General features: G+C 37.6%; 1 protein-coding gene across 10 annotated transcripts in view; it reads left to right on the forward strand.

Moving 5' to 3' along the window:
- Positions 1 to 22,008, forward strand: part of LOC129778253 (cGMP-dependent 3',5'-cyclic phosphodiesterase-like) — a 177,604-nt gene that overhangs the window by 70,160 nt on the left and 85,436 nt on the right. For all 10 annotated transcript variants that reach the window (XM_055785035.1, XM_055785037.1, XM_055785034.1 and 7 more), the window contains exon 5: positions 21,615 to 21,898. In XM_055785035.1, coding sequence (XP_055641010.1) covers positions 21,615 to 21,898 — 284 coding nt within the window. The remainder of the gene's footprint in view (positions 1 to 21,614; positions 21,899 to 22,008) is intronic.

A 22,008-nucleotide genomic window follows, 5' to 3' on the forward strand; every position in this document is an offset into this window, starting at 1 on the left:
CAGGGTAGAATGGTCACTGTGCGGTACAATCTTCAGCTCGTGTAGAGTTGCCATGAGCGGTACAACCTTTGGCTCTTGTCTTTGACCTGTGTATCTGTAAAGAGTATGTGTATGTATTGCCGCGACTAAGTAAAAGTTTATCGATTGGATAGGAGGGATATGATACAGGGATACAATGGAGGAATCATAATCAAACGTTGACATTGGCGTTTCTGAGGAACAGGTATAGATGAAGCAGAAGATCAGGATCACGACTACCTAAGATATCCCGGACGGGAATATCCGTTTGTCTGCCTAGTGCCCTCAATGCTCTGGAAAGCTGAGATCGAGCAGCATGGAACCGGATACACGACCAGACAACATGCTCGATGTCGTGGTTAATTACTACCGTACCGTTAATTAAACTACCGTTGCTGGTCACTGGAAAGAGTAAAAACCCACGATGTTTCAAAAAGAAAAAATCTAACCAGTGATATATGAGAGCAACATCAAGGCCTGTATGACCTCAATTCTTCTTGAGAAATGAATTATGCAACTTGACAAAAAAATTTCCAAAGGAAATAGAAAGGTATTTATTCGGGAATTATGTGTAATGGTAGTGTGTCATACTCATATCTCTTTCTCCTCAAAGGTAGATATGTTCGTCGATAACTAAACAACGCACCCAAAAACACTCCATCAAAGCTCAAATCGCTAAGCTAACAATTTTTTCCATCTAATTCTACTTCCGTAGTTCAGCAGCAAGAACCTCAAATAGTATGAATTAGTAAAACGAAGACTGCAAGAAATGGAGGATACGACGATATTTTTCCTCCTTTTTAACCTTGATGTTATTTAACACTAATACTGTATTTAAATGCACTCTAGGACCCTTCAGATATATCGGTATTGGATTCAATTGAAATTCTTTCACGCTCTTGGATCAATAAGATTAAATCTGAGACTATTCAAAATTGATTCCGGAAAGCCGAATTTTCCTTCAATGATGGTAGTGATATTTCGCAGCATTTTAATGCATCGTGAGCTTGCTGATGTCAATTGTACAGTACCGTTCGATTGCTCAACGTCCTTTAATGATTAGTGCGAAAAGGACCAAAATGTGATTTGCTGTGATTTGATGCCAGATGCTAGATATATTGGAAAGTGTTGAAAAAGCTGAAGATAGTAGTCCTATCGAGTTGGAGAATATTCAGGAAGGTTCAGATGATTGTGTCGTACATTAAATCAAACCTGAAGAATATGTCCGGAATATTGTAATCAACTGAAAATGTTCCTGTAAAACTATTCGAGCATTTCTTTATGATTGAACAGTTCCTGCGTGATCGTTACAATTTAGTTTGAATAACATACTTAATCAATATTTTCTTTGTTAACATAGTTCCTTATTCAGGTCGGATTCGATTATATATGATTCAATTAAATACAATTTTGAGCTCAACTATATACAGTTTGAAAAAAAAAATACATTTTTTTCATAATTCAAATATTTCATGAAAAAATGTAACCTTTCATGAAATTTAAGTGGCTTTTATAAGTAGAGTGGGTTAAAAATATCGTCACTTTTGAAGATTTTGATTGATTTTTTTATATTTTATATTTTAAAGAAATTACTAACTTTTAAATTTTCCACCTCCAATATGTTATTTAAATCCACTAATTTAGATGTTCCACTACTATATCCTGTACTAAATTTTTTCATCTTTCAAATGAAACATATAGAATCGGCATACGTAGCATACCAATGTACGAGTTCAATGTAGAGCCAGTTTGAGGCAACAGAGGACGAAACAAAAAAAATCTATAACTATTGTTGAAATTCGAACATATGCGTAGTAAGTATTTTTTTCGTGAAATATAACCGTCTATCACCTCCTGATAGATTCTGGATTTTTTTTTCATGTGAGAAAAGTGTTTTCTGACTTTAAAGGGATGAATCAAAAATTCAAATTCATATCAGAATTGGGACACTTACCCTAATATATGACAATTTATGACATTAAAAAAATTATGAAAAAATGTTCTGTATCTCGATACCTCCCTAACTCGATGGTTGCCTTGGATATCGAGTTAGGGAGAGTTGACTGTACTTTTCAAACCAAATCACCAGCTGTATGGAAAATATTGTATTGGGTACTAAATAATACATTTTGTCAGTTGAACCATATATTTGTGTCCTTTTATGTTACACCATAGGATCTATGTTGATAAATGCACCTTTTCGTTTTTTTTTTCATGCCATTCTCAATAGCTTCGAGAAAAAAATATGAAAAAAAAATACTGAAAGTACATCTTACTTAGGTGTATCGATCAATAATTTCAAACATTTTTTTCATCAGAAAATCAAACACTAAAAAAATTTTAAATTAATTTTTATTCTAATTTTAAACTAAATTTAGTTTTTTTTTTATTTTGAGATTCAGTACTCTAGTTTGTATTCAAATTTTTTCCTACGTCTATTTTAGGTATATGTGATTTTTTTAAGAATTTTTGGAGTGTTTTTCGCGGTACAAAAAAAAATTATATATATTTTCAGGCATCTCGAAATTTTGAAAAAAAAATTACTTTGAAACCCAATTTTACTCTAATTTTTATTTAAATGTGTTTATATGTGTTGTTTTTTTCACATGTAGCGTAATTTTTCCTTGAATTTTTAAGAGGAGGTTTTGGAGTTTTTTAGGAGGAGGTTTTGTGCGTTAATATCTCTTTGCCGGCTGAACAAAGTGGTATGATAATCACTTCATTTGAACAATAAAATGTTCAAGAGTTTTATGTTTGTAGCTTGTTGACTCGAAACTTGTTTCTGTAGCTTAAAAATTGCTTCGAAAACAGACTATTGAAATCACACAAATCTGTTTATGAACGGGAGCTCGCTTGGAAATCCGTTTAGTTATGATTGTGTAGTGGCTGGAGAATGGTTCCGCTCGCTCGCTAAAATACTATGCTCTCACTCTCTCAATCCCATTTCTATTCTGCTGCCGGTCTTAACGTATCCTCTACCGAAAAACGAACTATCGATGATAATTCGATACAGATTGCGTATATTTTTTACTCATTGACCCGAAAAAAAAATTTCAACATTACGCATTGTTTTGAAAACAGACTATTGAATATAATAAAAAATGTATATAAACGTGTGCCAGCTAGGAAATTTATTCTCAGGATCGAATAACTTTCAGGTTAAAGTGCCTTGAACAGAAGAACAGAAGAACAGAAGAAAAGAAGAACAGAACGGAAACCACTCAGTTTTGATTGACCCGAAATTTTTTTTTCAACATTACGCATTGTTTTGAAAACAGACTATTGAATATAATAAAAAAAATTATATAAACGTGTGCCAGCTAGGAAATTTATTCTCAGGATCGAATAACTTTCAGGTTAAAGTGCCTTGAACAGAAGAACAGAAGAAAAGAAGAACAGAACGGAGACCACTCAGTTTTGATACTGTAGGAGTTGAAGCATTTTCTCGTCAACAGCCAAAATACTGTGCTCTCCCTGACCAATCCCGTTTCTATTTTGCTACCGGTCTGAACAGAACATCTAGCGAAAAACGAGGTATCGAAAATATTCCTGAATAAAGCAGGATAGCAGGATCGAGACTGCAAATTGCGTCATTAGCGATAGATAATGCGGACAATACGGAATGTCTCATCACGGATTGGGATTGAGAATATGTCACCATGTCAAAGAAACCGCCTTGTTAGATGCAAGCAACAGTGCCAATATTAAATGTCAACGAATGGTTCATGCGATTGACGATTCAAATTAGTGGAGGCTTTAATTTACTCTGGGTATTCCTAGAATAAGGAATCGATTCTTACCCCGGAGATTCTGGTGGACCGCTGAATTACGACAGAGTTCAATTTGGAATATTTAGCTTTGGAAAGGGGTAAGGTTCATTCTCGAGTAATGCAGAAATTTGTGTTTCATTTGTATGACAGCCCCCCCTTAGAGAGGGGGGGTAGAGTGTCTAACCACCATAGAAACATTTATTGCACTCTAAAACCTCCGCATGCCAAATTCCGTTTCATTTGCTTGATTAATTCTCGAGTAATGCAGAAATTTGTGTTTCATTTGTATGGCGGCCCCCCTTAGAGAGGGGGGAGAGCTCTCGAACTATCATAAGAACCTTTCCCGACCCCAAAAACTCCTACATTACAATTTTCATGTCGATCGGTTCAGTAGTTTCCGAGTCCATAAGAATCAGACTGACAGACAGACAGAAATCCATTTTTATATATTGGGTTGGGGAAAAAGAAATGTCGTATATTGTCAATATATGGCAACACTTAAACATATCTTGTGTTGTACTTATCGCATCGGGTCATACTATACGGCTATTTAAAGACGACAATCTGTGCTACAAGTGTCGTTTTGACAGTGTTGTGATTGAAGGGAATCATCCACTGTGAGTTGCTCAACTATGGCCAGACCCTCAACTCGGTTCTCTACTGTGAGTAGCTTGACCGTTTGAAGCAGGTGATTGACCAGAAGCGGCCAGAAATGATCAATAGGAATGGTGTTGTTTTCCACCAGGACAACGCTCGGCCTCATCTTTGATGACCCGCCAGAAGCTACGGGAGCTCGGATGGGATGTCCTATTGCACCCACCGTATAGTCCGGACCTGGCTCCAAGTGATTATCATCTCTTCCGGTCCATGCAAAACGCTCTTGGTGATACTAAGTTGGCCTCAAAAGAGGCTTGCGAAAACTGGCTGTCTGAGTTTTTTGCAAATAAGGAGGGGGGGGGGTTTATAAGGGGGGGGGATAATTAAGTTGCCTTATAAATGGCAACAAGTTTGCAAACAAAACGGCGCATATTTGACTTAAATTGGATAATTTTAAGTATGTTAAATAAAGCGTCAAGTTTCGATCAGAAATACGACATTTATTTTTCCCCAACCCTATATATATATATATATATATATATATATATATATATATATATATATATATATATATATATATAAATATATATATATATATATATATATATATATATATATATATATATATATATATATATATATATATATATATATATATATATATATATATATATATATATATATATATATATATAGATTTGGTAGTTTGGAACTTGATTTAATGGTTAAACAATATTGATTGAGGGAAACGAAATACTTTGTATGCAAGGATATATGCACTTCATTTCGTTTTTACCGTGAAGTGACATTCCTGATCAGGCCCTATATCATTCCTTTCCTTCCCCTGGTTAAGGTGAGGTGAGTGACCGGTGTCGTTATTGACTATTTAAAGCTCGAATCACCGAAACTTGCACAATGAGAACGATTTGCTACTCCCAAGCGTCATTCAGTGTGTTCTTTGTGCAATTTCGCTAGTTCAGGTCAATCACGGAGAGTAACTACGAAGTGTACAATCTACCCAAGCTCAAGCTTTAGTTGCGAGGAGTCCTTGTTGAAAGTTATCGACGGGTTGATTGATAGAAGCTCATAATACAGAATTTTCATTCCAATCTCTCAAGATACAGAGTACACTTTGAACGGACTTGTACCGGATTTCGCTTGCGTCAGGTTATTTTAGCTCATCACTATTGTAAATGAATTGATGTAAATGAAATTTTTTCAACACCCGTCAAGCTTTGCTACGAATACGTGTTTTCATTACGTTTTGAATCGAATTTCAGATGGAGATGCGTTCCTTCAAATGTTTTTTCGGTCAAAAAATATGGAATCCCATGCTCTGTACCGTTTTACTTAACCAAGCTTCATAAGGTGCACGTAAACGGTGGAGTAACTTATTGAATTTGGTAACTAAGCGGGCAGCTCAATCCTTCTATTGATAGATATAGAATACTTAGGGTAGGCGTAGTTTAAAAATGATGAAAAGTACCTGGCAACAGATTTCATTCTTCTTGGATGTAGACGTGAACGTATTATTTCTAAAAACAATAGTATTGTCCACGTGGACATTATTAGCGAATTCGTTTTTATAACTGAGTCAGTACCAAACTGACTCTGTAATAGAAAAAAACGTTTGCAGTTTCACAAATGGGGGGGTTTGTTGGTGTGCGGTATGTAGTCTGATTTGTTAATATTCAAGGGATTGCTAAGATGGCCGCCTTTTAGTAGCCACCATAGAAAATCATGAGCATAGAAATCATAATCTAAAATTAAAAATGAAATGCTCCGCGCGTTTCTTCAGCTGTGATTTTAATTGCAAATCATCAAGAAAGCTTCCGGATGAGTATCCAAACATCGCTTGCCAAGAGAGACTATCCAACGTAATCAAATATTAACACATATGACTCCAAACATTAAACAATACGTGAGCCCCCTAAGCGCGATCCCTGTTTTATGCTGCCTACGTTCAATTTGCATTGGATGGGATAGGGTTGCCAGAGCCCCGTTAATATTTGCGACGACAAATGTACAGTGTCGACGTCTGGTGGCGATATTAGTGCTTGGGAGGTAAATTATTCTCTATCAGATCAGAAGGGCCAAGTGCAGGGTTAAAAATGTAAAAGTTTGAATGAAAATTTTTACTTCATATTGTTTGATTACCTAACAAATGTAGTTCAGACACTCACTTAACCATTTGTCGATGCATTTCCCGTTTGTTCCACAAATAATTACTATTATTATATAAAATCATCATTAGACACAGTTTTCGTTCAATATGTATCTGCGATATAGGAAAAAACCTCTTATTTCATCACCTGAAATAAATATTCCATACGTTAAAGTAAATTTTCATTCATAACGTAGCTTAATGTCGTCTACGCGAATATACTCTTCAAAATTAGAATCCGAATTGGATTACGATTCCAATAATACAAATATATATATATATATATATATATATATATATATATATATATATATATATATATATATATATATATATATATATATATATATATATATACCAAATAACCAAGCACTAAGACAGACGAATGAACTGAAAAAGTTTGTATGATTTAACTTACAACTTCACTCACTCTCTTACGCTGTGAGTGTTCACGATTCACCCGACGAGCAATGAGACAGTGACGATTCTCGAGGTTTTTCTAATAGTCTTTCTCAAGGCCGAGAATTAGAGTGAGTTTTAGTTTCCTTAATTGACCGTATTCAAGACTGGAGACGAATGAACATTGAAGTTTTTTATAACAGTTTGTCTGGTAAGAAAAAGAGTTGTCTTTCGTGGTGTTTTTTTGTAAAATTTATTTTTCTTACTTGTTATAATCGTAATTACAACTATTTCATTACTGTTTTAACTCGTGAAGAATAAGCTGGGTGTGAGTTAATATGTTTAGCGTCTATCAATCTCGTTTCCATGTGGTGAAAAAATCCTTCTACGATGAAATGGAAACGTAAATGCTATTCAGAAAAAATATTATTTTCATGCAATTCAATAAGCGATTCGTTGGACATCATTGACGAAAAGAACCTTCAGATGATTATTATTATTATTGAATATGTCATATAAAAAATGTTTTAAATTTAATTACAAATTACAAAAAATAACAGTTTCTATTCAGGAGTATGTTTGATCAATTTCACCCCGGAGATCAATTTGCCCCCGAATGACGGTATCGTCAGTAGAATTCGTGAGCGAGAATAGTTATCGTTTTTTTGCCAGCATGTAATCAAACTGCACGTTGAAGTAGAAATTGGGGACCATAACACTTGCTTGGGAGTTGCGTAGTAAGATTCCAATGAGGTTCCACGGTCGCTCACTAATGGACGACGACATGTACATAAAAATTGATTTTGAACAGATTCCTGGACAATAATATCATTCAACGTTTGAGCTCATTTTTGCTGAAGAACGAGGTCATTCATGCTGATAAATCAATTACAAATAAGTTTATGGACTCGAATATCCACAACGAACAAAGCCTGAAAAAATGCATTCTACCATACACTAGGACTGAAGAGTTAGCCAGATTTGGGTATCAGTCATTGTAACAGAGAGTGATTCATACGGTAGATTTCCTCGAAAGGACCTAAACCTAACCAATTATTCCCAATTTTGTCCGATCGCGAAAAGTTGAACTACTGGTTGTTAAGCAGAAGCTGAAAAAAGAGTGCCAAGGTAAATCTGCGGTAATGCTGTGGGGATGGAATAAAATGACACTTATGTGAGATATTCCAAAAAATTTACAAAATCGGCATATTTTACTCCCTAAAGCTAGTAAAACATAAGCAAACGAAACATCGTTGTATATGAATGATGTTTTATCTCGAAACATATGATGTTCCATCACGTCCAAATAAATATGCTGTCTGCCATTTACGGAACATACTAATGTTTTCCCTGACGGAAAAAACGTTGTTGGCAGTACACGTCTCACGTTGGTTGAACGGAAAAAAAATCTCTTGAATAGATTCTGAGTATCGTCTTTCATTTCCATGGTGTATATTAGGTTCAATCGTTCATTCAGACGACTATTTGAAGAACACTCAACTTTATGACACCCATGCTTGATCGATTATCGCGCGTGCCACATTTAGGGATGCTTACGCCAAATATTCGATTATGGGCACCGGTTCTAGTACGCATCACAAAATCAATCGTAAAAAAGGTATTCGTGCCGATAGATTTGTTTCTAGGTTAAACCAAGCACCCGAGAACCAAAAACAAGCGACCACGTTGCACCGTTAAGAACGTGTTGTTTGACGTGTATCACCAAACACAATTTGCCCAATTTGTTTTGATCGATCAAATATTCACGACGGAACGCAGATGCTCACTCGCTGGCTGGTCGTGCTCTTTGATGGATGGAGGAAATTTTCATCACGCTAACGGCTTTTCCATTTCAGCTTTATTTTATGCTGTGGCGTTCGATTTCCTCTCGTAACGAATGGGGCGGAAATTGTGAGAAGGGGGGCAACAAGTATGACATAACCGGTGTAAACGTGACGATTTTATTTGATTATACCGGTGCCGAACAAAAGGCTGGGCTCGAATAAAGTTACCGGTTAACTGAACTGAAAGAATTCTTATTTATGGAATAAGTTGCGTTTTCTGGAAGTGCTGATGAATTCTCGGAGTCGAGTGAAATAGGACGAACACTAAATTGAATTACAATCTATAGCATTTGAGATACTTACCAATTCAGGCAGCACTTCCAGTGGAATTTTTTCAAGCATTTCTTCATTCCAATAGAATTCTCTACCTCGTCACGTTACGGAAATCTTTCATCCGAACCAAGAATGCATCGAACCGGAAAATATCCAATGGTATGGGATAATAATAGTTGATCCTTAATCGTCTTCAATACTCGCTTCCCTCAGCTCGCCGCAACTTAGCGTTGGTCCGTCCTCATGTGTTTGTAGATTATATTGTTCGCTATGAGGCACAGTGATCGGATCTTAAATTCCTTCTTTTTGCCTTCTTTAAAAAAAAAACAAATAATATACTTCATTGTTAAAAATTAAACTAAAATGAAGACAAAACTTTTCATAGCTATTTTCCTATTTAATTTTTCTATTGACGAACACAAAATATATTTACATTATAGTGATAGACCAGTTAGTACTTTGCATCTCATTATCAATACATCTTATTGAGATTAAGTTTGTAATTTTGCCGAGCCCACGCCTCAAAAAGAACCGCTGTGCAGTGTGTTTCTACCCGTAAGCTTAATATGGTTCGCGTGGCGAGTATGTGGTATGATTCCAGCTGCATGCATCGCTTGTGGATCACCGCAGTTCATTGTATCATCGATTTTCTTCCAGTTAAATGAAGCTTGCGTTTTCAGTTCAATAGTTGTGGATTATCTTATAACGAGACTTTTGAAATATCAATTACTCGCTTGTAATTGATTTGTAAGTATTCTTCCGAAGCTACGTTAACTTACATTATATCTGGTACAGAACTGTATATTCTCAACGTTTGAAGAGAATTCCCAGCATGTAGCTCATAGTAAGCCATTTGAAGAATTGATTGCCATTTCATCATGAATGATTGAATTTTATTATCAAAACTGTGAAGAATGTGTTTCGCAAACTCAGGTTATATTGTGGTCGTCATAATCGGCCTGGTTGAGTAAACGAACCAAATTTTAAACAAGCATTACTCTGCTAGACAACGAAGTAATGATCCGTGTTCGCAGTGTACTTACAGTAGAGAATATTTCTGCCGTAACTACCAAGGTGAATTAGGATCGTGAATTTTCAATCCATCGTCGACCACGTGGAAAATTCCACGCAATGATCTTGACCTAAAACCGTCGCAGATCGTTCAAGAACTGAAGTCGAATTACTCGTAACAGCATCGGTTTTTTTTTGGTAAATAGGCCAGCCAGAAGAAGATTCGCTGGAAGAAGATGTTCGCTACGTTATAATAAAAGAATAAGAAAAACTACTACAACGAAGCCAACATAATATTGGCCTCACTCTAGTCCACCTCAATCTCGCATCAGCTAGCGTCTTTCCCAATTTCCTTACAATGGTTTTGCTTAAAACAATGAAAGTAATGCACACACACACAGTTCCTGTAGAAATGCGAACACTGCGTCGCAAGCCAGACCCCTGTGTGATTCTCCCGCCAGCATATATGCATAAAACTGCCACGCTGTGATGTGATCAGTCATTTTCTAACCGGGAATCAGGAGGGAAGAACCCGAATCCGAAAAGAAGCAGGGTAACCCAATCCAACATCAGCAATTGGGAGCGATCGCAAAGCAGCAACATCAACAGATATAACATCAGCAGCGAAAATACAACGCGCTGTGTTTATGTTTGCTTCTGTCGCAATGTGTTTTATTCCGTCGTTTACCAAGCAGGAGTTAAATTACCAGTTCTTTTCAGAACTATTTTTCCAGAAGAGTCTCCGCTGTGGACTTGCAAACTCAAGCTTCCAGAGGCACATTTCCACGGGAAAACCGTAAAGTCTGTTCTCGTGTAATCGATCCAAAACGCACAGTGATGCAATATTATTCGTCATCCATTTTCATGCTGTCTGGTGTTGAGTGATTGTTTTCATGCGTTGCCAAATGTAATAGTACCGGTAAGTTTCTTCGTTTTTTTCAAAAACTAATGCGTTATTCTGCAAAATGGATACAAATTTAATATTTAAATTTGATAAGTATTGCCCATCGCTAGTCACAACTTTTTCCCATCTTTCAGTTCACGGATCCCTTTGCGGAAATAATCGGCCGGTTTGTCGGCTAACCACGAATCGATTCAATTTTTGACTTCATAAAAATTGGAGAAGTGCTGTTCAACCAGGCCATGTTGCATCGATCGAAAAAAAGGTAGTAATCAAACGGAGCAATGTCTGGAGAATACGGCGGGTGGAATAGGACCTCCCATTTCAGCATTTCCAAGTATGTTTTGATCGGTTTCGCGACATGCGGCCGAGCATTGTCGTGCTGCAAAATAACTTTATTGTGTCTTTGCTCGTATTGTGGCCGTTTTTCCTTCAGTGCACGGCTCAAACGCATCAATTGTCGTCGGTAGCGGTCCTCCGTAACGGTTTCTTTCGGTTTAAGCAGATTATAGTACACCACATCCAACTGGTCCCACCAAATAGACAGCATAACCTTTTGGCCATGAATATTCCGCGCGGCCGTCGATTTTTATGTATGGTCGGGGTATCCATACTTTGCCCGACGTTTAGGATTGTCGCAATGGACACACTTTTAATCGTCAGTAACGATTAGATGCAAAAAACCCTTTCATTTGTGCCGTTGGAGCAGTTGTTCGAACGGCGTTCGACGTATCGTGGCTTCAATTCATACGGCACCCAATGTCCTATCTTTGGAATCATTCCCATTGCTTTTAAACGATCGTATATGGTTTACTTAGTTCTTGTTGTGTTTCTGACGTATCTTGATCGAGTAAAGTCTCCAATTCTTCATCTTCAAACTTTTTTGGCGGTAGGGAACGTTCTTCGTCTTCCAAGTGAAAATTACCACTTTTAAACTTTTTGACATATACTGAAAAAGACGAGCAATGACAGTGGCTTTCTAACGAATGTCTGGAAATTTGATTCACTGGAATAATAATCAAGTTACGCCATCTGTTTTAAAACCGAAGAAACTTACCGGTGCACCTAATATATTGAGGTGGATAAGAAATGTGGAATAATGGTGCTAGTGGAGCTAAATATAATCGCCTCATTCACGATTCGGCAGTCATCCAGCTAACGATTGATCTTCTTCTGCTGCTGCTTCTTCTAGGTTTGTTTTATTGGGACTTTGTGTCTCAACATTCATTTGCCGATGATGTTTTGATAATTATGATGATGTTAAGGTAATAGAATTGTCCTTAACTATCGGACATTAGAAAGGCCATTTTGGACGTCTCGCATTGTTTTTCAAGGCTGTAGATGAATGAACGGTAAAAGTTTAAAGTGTCGATGAATCAACTCTCTCTCTCTCTCTCTCTCTCTCTCTCTCTCTTTGAAGTTTATTGTACAAGATGAGTAAACAGCGCGGATAATGGATGAAATCAGAAAAATACGTTTTTTTACAATTATTCAATCGTGTGTTTCAAACACACGCCTTTGCACACATCTGTGCAGCACTTTTCGCAGAACGGTGAACCGAATGTTGTTGTGTTGTACACGATTGATTCGCAGTGGTATAATTTGTGCTTTGTTTCGGCATCAGTTTTCCGTTATTGAGAGTACAGAAATTCACTGAACAAATGTATGGGAAAATGGGTTTAAGGCATTTACGGATTGGAGAATTATATTGCATAGCACACATCTCATCTCCGATTCGATTGGTATGTAAGTCATCAAAATCCGGTTGCAGCAAGAATAGTTATAGCGGTAAAACTACCAGGTGTGAAGATTGAAACTGCCCGGTTGATGTTTAAGATGTTGCTAGCAGGATTGTATACATGTCTTCGATTTGGCATATTTGTCAATTTTTCATTTGACATTAAACTTCTGAAATATTTTAGAATGACAAACAAAGTGTTAGTTGCTCAGCGTATTGGTAACGTCGAGTTCCGTTTCGAATAAACAGCATTTGCAGCATTCATTTCTTTATTTTTTTTGTTTGATTGTGGATGCTTATGGTGGACAGCAGAGAAAACATGTGTAAGATGGTTTCGACAATTCAAAAGTGATATTAGTATTCACAGCTCTAACTGTGATGTATTTTCTCTCTGTGAAACATGGCTTTCTTCAGCCGATGAGCTGAATTTCCACGATTTCAACATTATTCGCCTCGATCGAAATGACTCGTTTGGTGGCGTACTATTGGGGATTAAAAAATGTCACTCCTTCTATAGAGTCACTCTCCCATCGATGACAGGCATTGAAGTTGTTGCTTGCCAGACACAAATCAATGGCAAAGACCTCTGCATTGCTTCGATATATATCCCTCCCAGAACTACGGTAGGTCGCCATCAGTTCTTTGATACTATCGAGGCAATGCCGGAGCCGCGGTTAATCTTAGGTGATTTCAACTCCCATGGAACAGCATGGGGATCACTCTACGATGACAACCGTGCCACTTTGATTTATGATCTGTGCGACAACTTCAAATTGACAGTTTTGAATACTGGGGAAGCAACCAGAATAGCCAACCCTCCTGCACGGGCAAGCATGCTAGACATATCTCTATGCTCTTCTTCGTTATCCCTGGATTGCATGTGGAAGGTAATCCAAGATCCCCACGGTAGTGATCACCTACCAATAATTTTATCGATCGCTAATGAATCAAGCTTTCGTGAGTCAGTCAATATTTCGTATGACCTCACGAAGAATATTGACTGGAGAACATTTGCGGAAATAATATCTGAAGCAATTGTTTCAATGCATGAACTTCCTCCACTCGAAGAGTATAACTTTATATCGAGTTTTATTTACGAAAGCGCACTTCAAGCTCAAAAGAAACGTGTACCGGCTACCACTTTCCGACGTCGTCCTCCATCACTTTGGTGGGACAGGGAGTGTTCAAAGGTCTACCTTGAAAAATCATCCGCTTTCAAAAAATTCAGGAAAACTGGATTAGTGGAATGGTTTCTAAAGTACCAAGCTCTAGAAGCCAAACTAAAAGGTTTGATTAAAGCAAAAAAGCGTGGATATTGGCGGAAGTTCGTCAATGGTTTGTCAAGGGAGACCGCTATGAGCACTCTTTGGAATACGGCTAGGAAAATGCGTGGCTGGAACCATACAAACGAAAGTGAGGAATACTCTGACCGTTGGATTTTTAACTTTGCAAGGAAGGTTTGCCCCGACACCGTTCCTGCACAAAACGTCGTACGCGACATTCCACTTCAAAGCGATTATGAGAATTTTTCGATGGTGGAATTCTCAATTGCCCTTCTCTCATGTAACAATTCAGCTCCGGGGTCGGATTAAATTCAACTTGTTGAAGAATCTTCCCGACTTGGCAAAACAGCGTTTGCTGAACTTGTTCAACAAGTTTCTGGAGCTGAATATTGTCCCGCATGACTGGAGACAAGTGAGAGTGATAGCCATACGGAAACCCAACAAGCCGGCTAGCGATCACAACTCGTATAGGCCGATTGCAATGTTATCCTGTATTCGTAAATTGTTAGAGAAAATGATTCTACTTCGTTTGGACAAGTGGGTCGAAACGAACAATTTGCTGTCAAATACGCAGTTTGGCTTCCGCCGAGGTAAAGGGACAAATGATTGTCTCGCGCTGCTATCTTCTGAAATCCAAATCGCATTTGCTCGCAAAGAACAAATGGCTTCCGTTTTTCTCGATATCAAAGGGGCATTTGATTCAGTTTCCATGGAAATTCTCTCAGAGAAGCTTCATAATCGTGGACTTTCACCAATTCTCAATAATTTCCTGTACAATTTACTGTCAGAAAAGCACATGAGTTTCTCTCATGGCAGCTCGAAATCTTCTCGTTACAGTTTTATGGGCCTACCACAAGGCTCCTGCCTAAGCCCCCTCTTGTACAGTTTTTACGTCAATGATATGGATGATTGTCTAACTAGAGACTGCACGTTGAGACAACTTGCAGACGATGGAGTTATTTCCATCACGGGTACTAATCCCGTCGTTCTGCAAAAGTCGTTGCAAGATACCCTGAACAATCTGTTCACGTGGGCCCTCAAGCTGGGTATCGAATTCTCTACGGAGAAAACTGAAATGGTCGTTTTTTCTAGGAAGCACGAACCCGCCCAATTCCAGCATCACCTATCCGGCAAAACGATCCAACACTCTATGTTTTTCAAATACCTGGGTGTATATTTTGATTCTAAGTGTACCTGGGGGAGACACATTGCGTATTTGAAACAGAAATGCCAGCAAAGAATCAATTTTCTCCAAACAATTACCGGAACATGGTGGGGTGCCCATCCAGGAGACCTCATTCAGTTGTACAAAACAACGATATTATCAGTGTTAGAATATGGCAGTTTTTGCTTCCGATCAGCTGCCAGGATTCATATTCTCAAGCTGGAGAGAATACAATATCGTTGCTTGCGTATAGCCATGGGGTGTTTGCATTCGACACATACGATGAGTCTCGAAGTCATGGCAGGAGTATCCCCGCTTACTCTTCGGTTCACAGAATTATCCTACAGATTTCTCTTCCGTTGCAAGATCATGAATCCGTTGGTGATTGATAACTTCGAAAATCTACTCCAACTGACTCCTCAGTCAAGTTTTATGTCTTTATACCATGAGTATCTTACCCACGACGTGCACCCTTCACCAGGCATCTCCAACCAAGTTTGCTTCCCATACTTCTGCAATTCCTCTGTCATTTTTGATCTGTCCATGCGACAAAAAATCCATGGAATCCCAGATCACCTACGCTCCGATTCTATTCCGCTGATATTTTCGGCAAAATATGGGAAAGTTGGATCTGATAAAATGTTCTATACTGACGGTTCATTCATAAACGGGTCCACTGGCTTCGGCATCTTCAATGAAAATTCCAGTGCCTCTTTCAAACTCAAAGATCCTTGTTCCGTGTATGTCGCTGAACTGGGTGCGATATATTACGCATTAGGGATCATTGAAACATTGCCCATCGACCACTATTTTATTTTTTCAGACAGTCTCAGCTCAATAGAGGCAATCCGCTCAATGAAAGTTGATAAATGCTCATCTTATGTCCTAACAAGAATAAGACAACTATTGAGTGTTTTGGTCGAAAAATTATTCAAGATTACCTTAGCATGGGTTCCCTCTCATTGCTCAATACCGGGGAATGAGAAAGCGGACTCGCTAGCTAAGGTGGGCGCTTCAGAAGGCACACTTTTTGAAAGGCAAATTGCTTATAATGAATTTTTCCACATTCCTCGTCAGAATACGCTCGTAAGTTGGCAGCGCATGTGGAGTGAAGATGAGTTCGGTCGTTGGTTACACACGATTATCCCTAAGGTCTCGACGAGTGCATGGTTCAAGGGATTGAATGTAGGTCGTGATTTCATTCGCGTGATATCTCGGCTTATGTCCAATCACTACAACCTAAACGCGCATCTCTATCGCATTGGGCTCGCAGCAAACAATCTTTGTGATTGTGGCGATGGCTACCACGACATCGAGCATGTTGTCTGGTCGTGTATCCGGTTCCATGCTGCTCGCTCTCAGCTCTCTAGAGTACTGAGAGCACAAGGCAGACAATCGGATATCCCCGTCCGGGATATCTTAGGTAGCCGTGATCCTGATCTTCTGCTTCATCTATACCTGTTCCTCAGAAACGCCGATGTCAACGTTTAATGATGTTTCCTTCGTTGTGTCCCCGTTTCATATCCCTCCTATCCAAACGATAAACTTTTACTTAGTCGCGGCAATACATACACACACTCTTTACAGATACACGGGCCAAAGGTTGTGCAGTCCACTGATCATTCAACAAGAGCCAAAGGTTGTACCGCTTATGACAACTCTACACAAGCTGATGATTGCGCCGGCTAGTGACCATTCTATCCTGGATTCCTCGAGTCGAGAAAGACGCACCACGCTAGATATGGGGTACAGACTAGGGGGGCGTTGCTGATTAATGGTCAGCTGCATCCCAATAGCAGGTATCCCGTGTCGGGCACACGTACAGAGCATCGAAGACTGCAACATACCAATTATGAGAACACTTGTAATACTAACCTCGAGCCAACCGCGAGTAATCGGTTACATATTACTAACATAGTTGTAAGCAAACATTGTAGAAAAATTGAACTCCCGGCCCCGTTAGGCTGACGCCATATGAGCCTTAATAAAAATATATATTTTGGATAAAAAAAAAATTCAAAAGTTTATCAATTTCGGCCTAGAAAGACGATGATCTGTGAGTGGTGGGACTAGGAGAGTATGGTATACCATGAGCTACTAAAACTGGATGAAACGATAAATACAAATCGCTGTCGACAAATAATGATAAATTAAAATTTTGCATAGATGGAAAAAATATCGTAATGGGCCCGAAGATAGGGTATAGTACAGCATGACAATGCATAGGCGCACACCGCTAAAGTGTGAAGGACACGATAAACATTCTCAACTGGGAAATGTTATCGCATCCGTCATACTCTCCAGACCTGGATCCTTCAGTTTATCACTTCTCCGAATATAAAGATGACGAAAAAAGGGTCGGCGAATGATTTTTGTCGAAACAAGAATAAAGTTTAATCGTAAAGGAATCCACAATATGTTAGAGAGAACGGCAAAATGCATGGAATCAAACGGGGTTACTTCGAATTGAAATAAATAAGACGGTTTCAATACTCTGTCTTTTACGTTCATATTATTGTCAGATACAATCCTTTGCTATCCGTTCTGGTGGTTATCTTAATGCTGGCCTTACCTTTCAAGTGTAAAAAAGGTTGGATTTCGTTTCTTGCGAACGATACAGATTCTCTATCACTCCATACTCCTTTTATTACATGTCTTTTTTCGAGTGACATTAGTTTGTAACCCTCGGTATAGTTCCGTGTTATAATATGAAGCTTGTAACTGTTAGAAGCTCAAAAACAAAAAGATTTATTTTTTTAGTATATTTGGGGAGCACTTCATTGCAAATTGGACCAGGCCATACTTGTGTAAAAAATCGATTTGTTGCGTTTGTGGGTATTCGGTTTGGAAGGTATATGTGAGTGTACTTAACACCTACGACCCAGATACCGAAAAACACCTTGTTCTAAATTCAATTGAGTTTCTAATCACTAATCAAGTAATCGGATTCATGTGCAATCATTTTTTTTTAAATTGATGATAAAAAAACGGAAGTGTAATTTCCCGTTTAATTAAGATATCTTTGTAGTAAAAAGTTTAACTGAAATGTTCTATGAAGCAAATGAAAGTGTAATGATTGGGCTAACTTGATTTCCTCAAAGTTTGGTTACAAAATTTTTATCTTAGTGTACAACGGCCTTGAACAAACCGACAAGACAAATAAGACATATAAGACAAAAGTAAAGGACAAGACATATTAGACAAAAGTACTTTACAATATGTTACAAGAGAGTACCGAAATTGCTTTAACATGATTTCATAACAAACACACACACATCAACACTTGAAATGTTAATGTTGTATCTTGCTCCTTTGACTTGTTTGTCGAGTGAGCTGCCCAAACATGCAAGGTTGACGTAAGAGCCAACTGCGTTTTTCAATCAAACTCAAACAACAAAAATCATTATCTCAAATCCGATGGTCAATTTTGAGCCTCAATACTTAATAAATAGAGACCGATTATTCTATAGAAATTGTTCTCAGTAGTAAATATTCAGCTAAAACAAGAAAAAATACGTTTTCTTCCACTGGGTTCTGATGGTTACGTCAATCATGCATATTTAGATAGTGAGTGTGTCGCAAATGATCACAAGCCTGATCCAGAGTTATTATTTTCTGGCCTTATGATCTCTATATTATATCTGCTGAATATTTTAAAGGTTTCAATCCTTTACCTTTTTTTTTATTTCATTGTTGTCAATCTAAATTGTAGACCGATACATTCTTAATACTACTTAAAACTAAAAATCTAAAGAGAGCTGGCTGGATAATTTATCCGTTTAATTTAAAAGACGATTTTAACAGAATCAATTTATTTTTTGTTTATTTATTTATTTCGTCAAACCAGCGTAGACTAAATATGCTGCCCAAAAATTACAATGAAATTTAACGATATCTTATTCTATTCAGATAGTCTTTGAGCATTGACCTTGACATGGTTACATCTATTGTTTCACTGTGTTCATTACAGAGGCTCATCATACGATTAATATGACTATATTTGGCATAATTCGTTCTTCGATAATCTATGTAAAAAATGTTAGGGTTTTTCAGGTTCCTAATCGGTGCGTAAAAATTTAGGTTTCCAAATATTTCTTCTGAGTTCAATCGTTGTGATATGATATCAATAATAAATAGAATCATGGCAGAGTTCCGACGTTCTTTTAGGCTTTCAATATTGCTTAGCATACAGCGTGCTTCATATGGAGGTAGATGATATGAAAACCAGCCTAGTTTACGAAGTGCAAATAACAAAAATTGTTTTTGTACAGATTCAATTCTGTCTTCGTGTGAAGTTATGTAGGGGGACCATACAATACTACAGTATTCGAGAATTGATCTGACGTATGTAATATACAATGTTTTTATTGTGTACGGATCGTGGAAATGGTAACTAAAGCGTTTAATGAAGCTCAACATATTATTTGCTCTAGGGATGATTGTATTATAATGATTCACGAAAGTTAGTTTCGAATCTAAGATCACACCTAAATCTCTTACTCGTTGGCATCTACTGATGGGTTGATTACCCAGTAGAACACCATTGTTCAATGGTGTTCTTCTTCTTGTAAAAGTAATCAAAGTGCATTTACTAACATTGAGCTGTAATAAACTCTTAGTGCACCAATTATAAACTATGTCAACTTCATTTTTGAATGTTTGAGAGTCTTCTTCGTTCTTTATTTCCATATACAGTTTCATATCATCTGTGTAGATAAGTGCCTTAACACTGTTAAGAAAAACGCAAACGTTATTAACAAATAAAATGAACAAAAGTGGCCCCAAATGAGAGCCTTGAGGAACTCCGGATGTAACAAATATTGGTTTTGAAACTTCCCCATTAAATCTTACCATTTGGGTGCGGTCAGTCAAATATGATTCTAGCCATTTCAATAGCTTGACTTCTATCCCTATTTTTTGAAGTTTTAGAAGGAGTAAGGGTATATCAACACGATCGAAAGCCTTACTAAAGTCAGTGTATAGAGCTTCAACTTGATTACCATTATCCATTGCATTCAAAGTGAATGTGACAAATTTCAGCAAATTTGTTGTTGTGGATCGTCCTTTGAAAAAACCGTGTTGCTTATTCGTAATTCGTGTCTTTAGTTGTTGAAACAGTTTTTGGTTTATTATGGCTTCAAAGAGTTTTGGAATGCAGGAAATAATTGCTACTCCACGATAATTTCCTACATCGGATCTATTACCGGATTTCAATATTGGTACAAGAAAAGAGTTTTTCCATATTTTTGGGAACCTTTCTGATTCCAATGGCGTATTGAAAAGCCATAAAAGTGGATGAGTTAATTCAAATGCCATTTTTTTTTTATAAAAACCGGTGGAATTCCGTCAGGACCTGGCCCTTTCGAGACATCGAGCTTATTTAATGCGTCAAAAATTTCAATGTAAGTTGGTTTTCTGACTCCAACATCACATGGAAATTCTGGAAGAAATGCAAAGAAGTCTCGATCTCGCTCTTCCTCAGCTGTTACAATATAAACTTCTTGAAAAAATGTTGCAAAGAGGTTGCAATTTTTTTCTGGGTCATTCCCCACGGTATCGTCAAGGTGCATGCGTGATGGAAAACCATTGTTTTTTAATTTTGTTTTTATGTAATTAAAGAAACTTTTCGGGTTAGATTTTATGTCCGACTCTGTTTTTAAGCTGTAATCTTCAAAAGCGCTTTTAACAGTTGAGTTGAGCTGTTCGCAATTGTTCAGATAGTTTTGAAGATTAGCGTCAGATTTGTATTTCTTATAAAATTTATGTGCCTTCTGTTTTTTATTTTTTAGATTTTTTATGCTTTGATTAATCCAAATCGGATATTTTGTGTTCATATTTCTTCTTTTTCGTCTTGTTGGTATTTCCTGTTCTATAATTTCATTGATCATCGAGTAAAAAGTCGTCACTGCTACTTCAATGTTTTCCACACTTCTAAATAAATCCTGCCAGTTGATATAGTTAAGCTCGAACGCTGTTTGAAGGTAGGAGAAAGTAACAATTAACAAGTACGTGATCAATGTTTTAGCATGAAAAAATCTGACCCGGCGTACAAATTTAGAAATAATTAACATCAGATTAGCGAATAGTTGATATTCTGGCGAAGTTTTTTGGGGCGTGAGAAAGGATTGCTCATCTCTCAGTTTTGTTCTACACGAAAGAACGACAATGACGCTGTTAAACCCATCAACAAAATGGTGATCGAAATGAATATATACACAGCGTAAACAACGATATTTTTAGCATCCACGTGCCGTTCACGCAAGTTATTAGCGACTGATTTTGGGCAGGGTATACGTGTGAATTAAAATCTGAGGTGTTGCTCCATAAATCTCTCTTCGCATCTCTGTTTACAATCGAAATGTTGTGACACGCCAAAAACCCGTGTCAAAGTTTCCCCTATCCATTTCTCATGTCACACCTTTCTTTTTCTTCCCGTTTCCCTCACTTTCAGGTGGTGGGCAACAAGCACAATACTCTAATCTACGATATTAAGAGTCCACGGGCGAGCAAACTTCAGACGCAGATATCTGCCGCATCGACATCTTCGACGACATCGCTACCGACGTTGACATCATTCGTAGGCAGCAGCGCACAGCAACAACAGCAACATCATAACAGCAGTTCTAACGGTAATCATTCCCATCTACAGCAGCAACAAATTGCTCTGTTCGTGTGTATTGCCGGCGATAATGAGTCCCGATCGCGATATCAATTTTACATCGAGGACACTTTTAGGTAAGTGTTTGTTTTATCTGTTTTATTTTATCGTTCAGTACTGACCAAAAATGGATCGTCAAATTGTTCTATTAATCGATACGCTTGTTATCGCAAAATTGATAATAAAG

The sequence above is a fragment of the Toxorhynchites rutilus genome, chromosome 3 (genome assembly GCF_029784135.1).
Source record: "Toxorhynchites rutilus septentrionalis strain SRP chromosome 3, ASM2978413v1, whole genome shotgun sequence".
Lineage (NCBI taxonomy): Eukaryota > Metazoa > Arthropoda > Insecta > Diptera > Culicidae > Toxorhynchites > Toxorhynchites rutilus.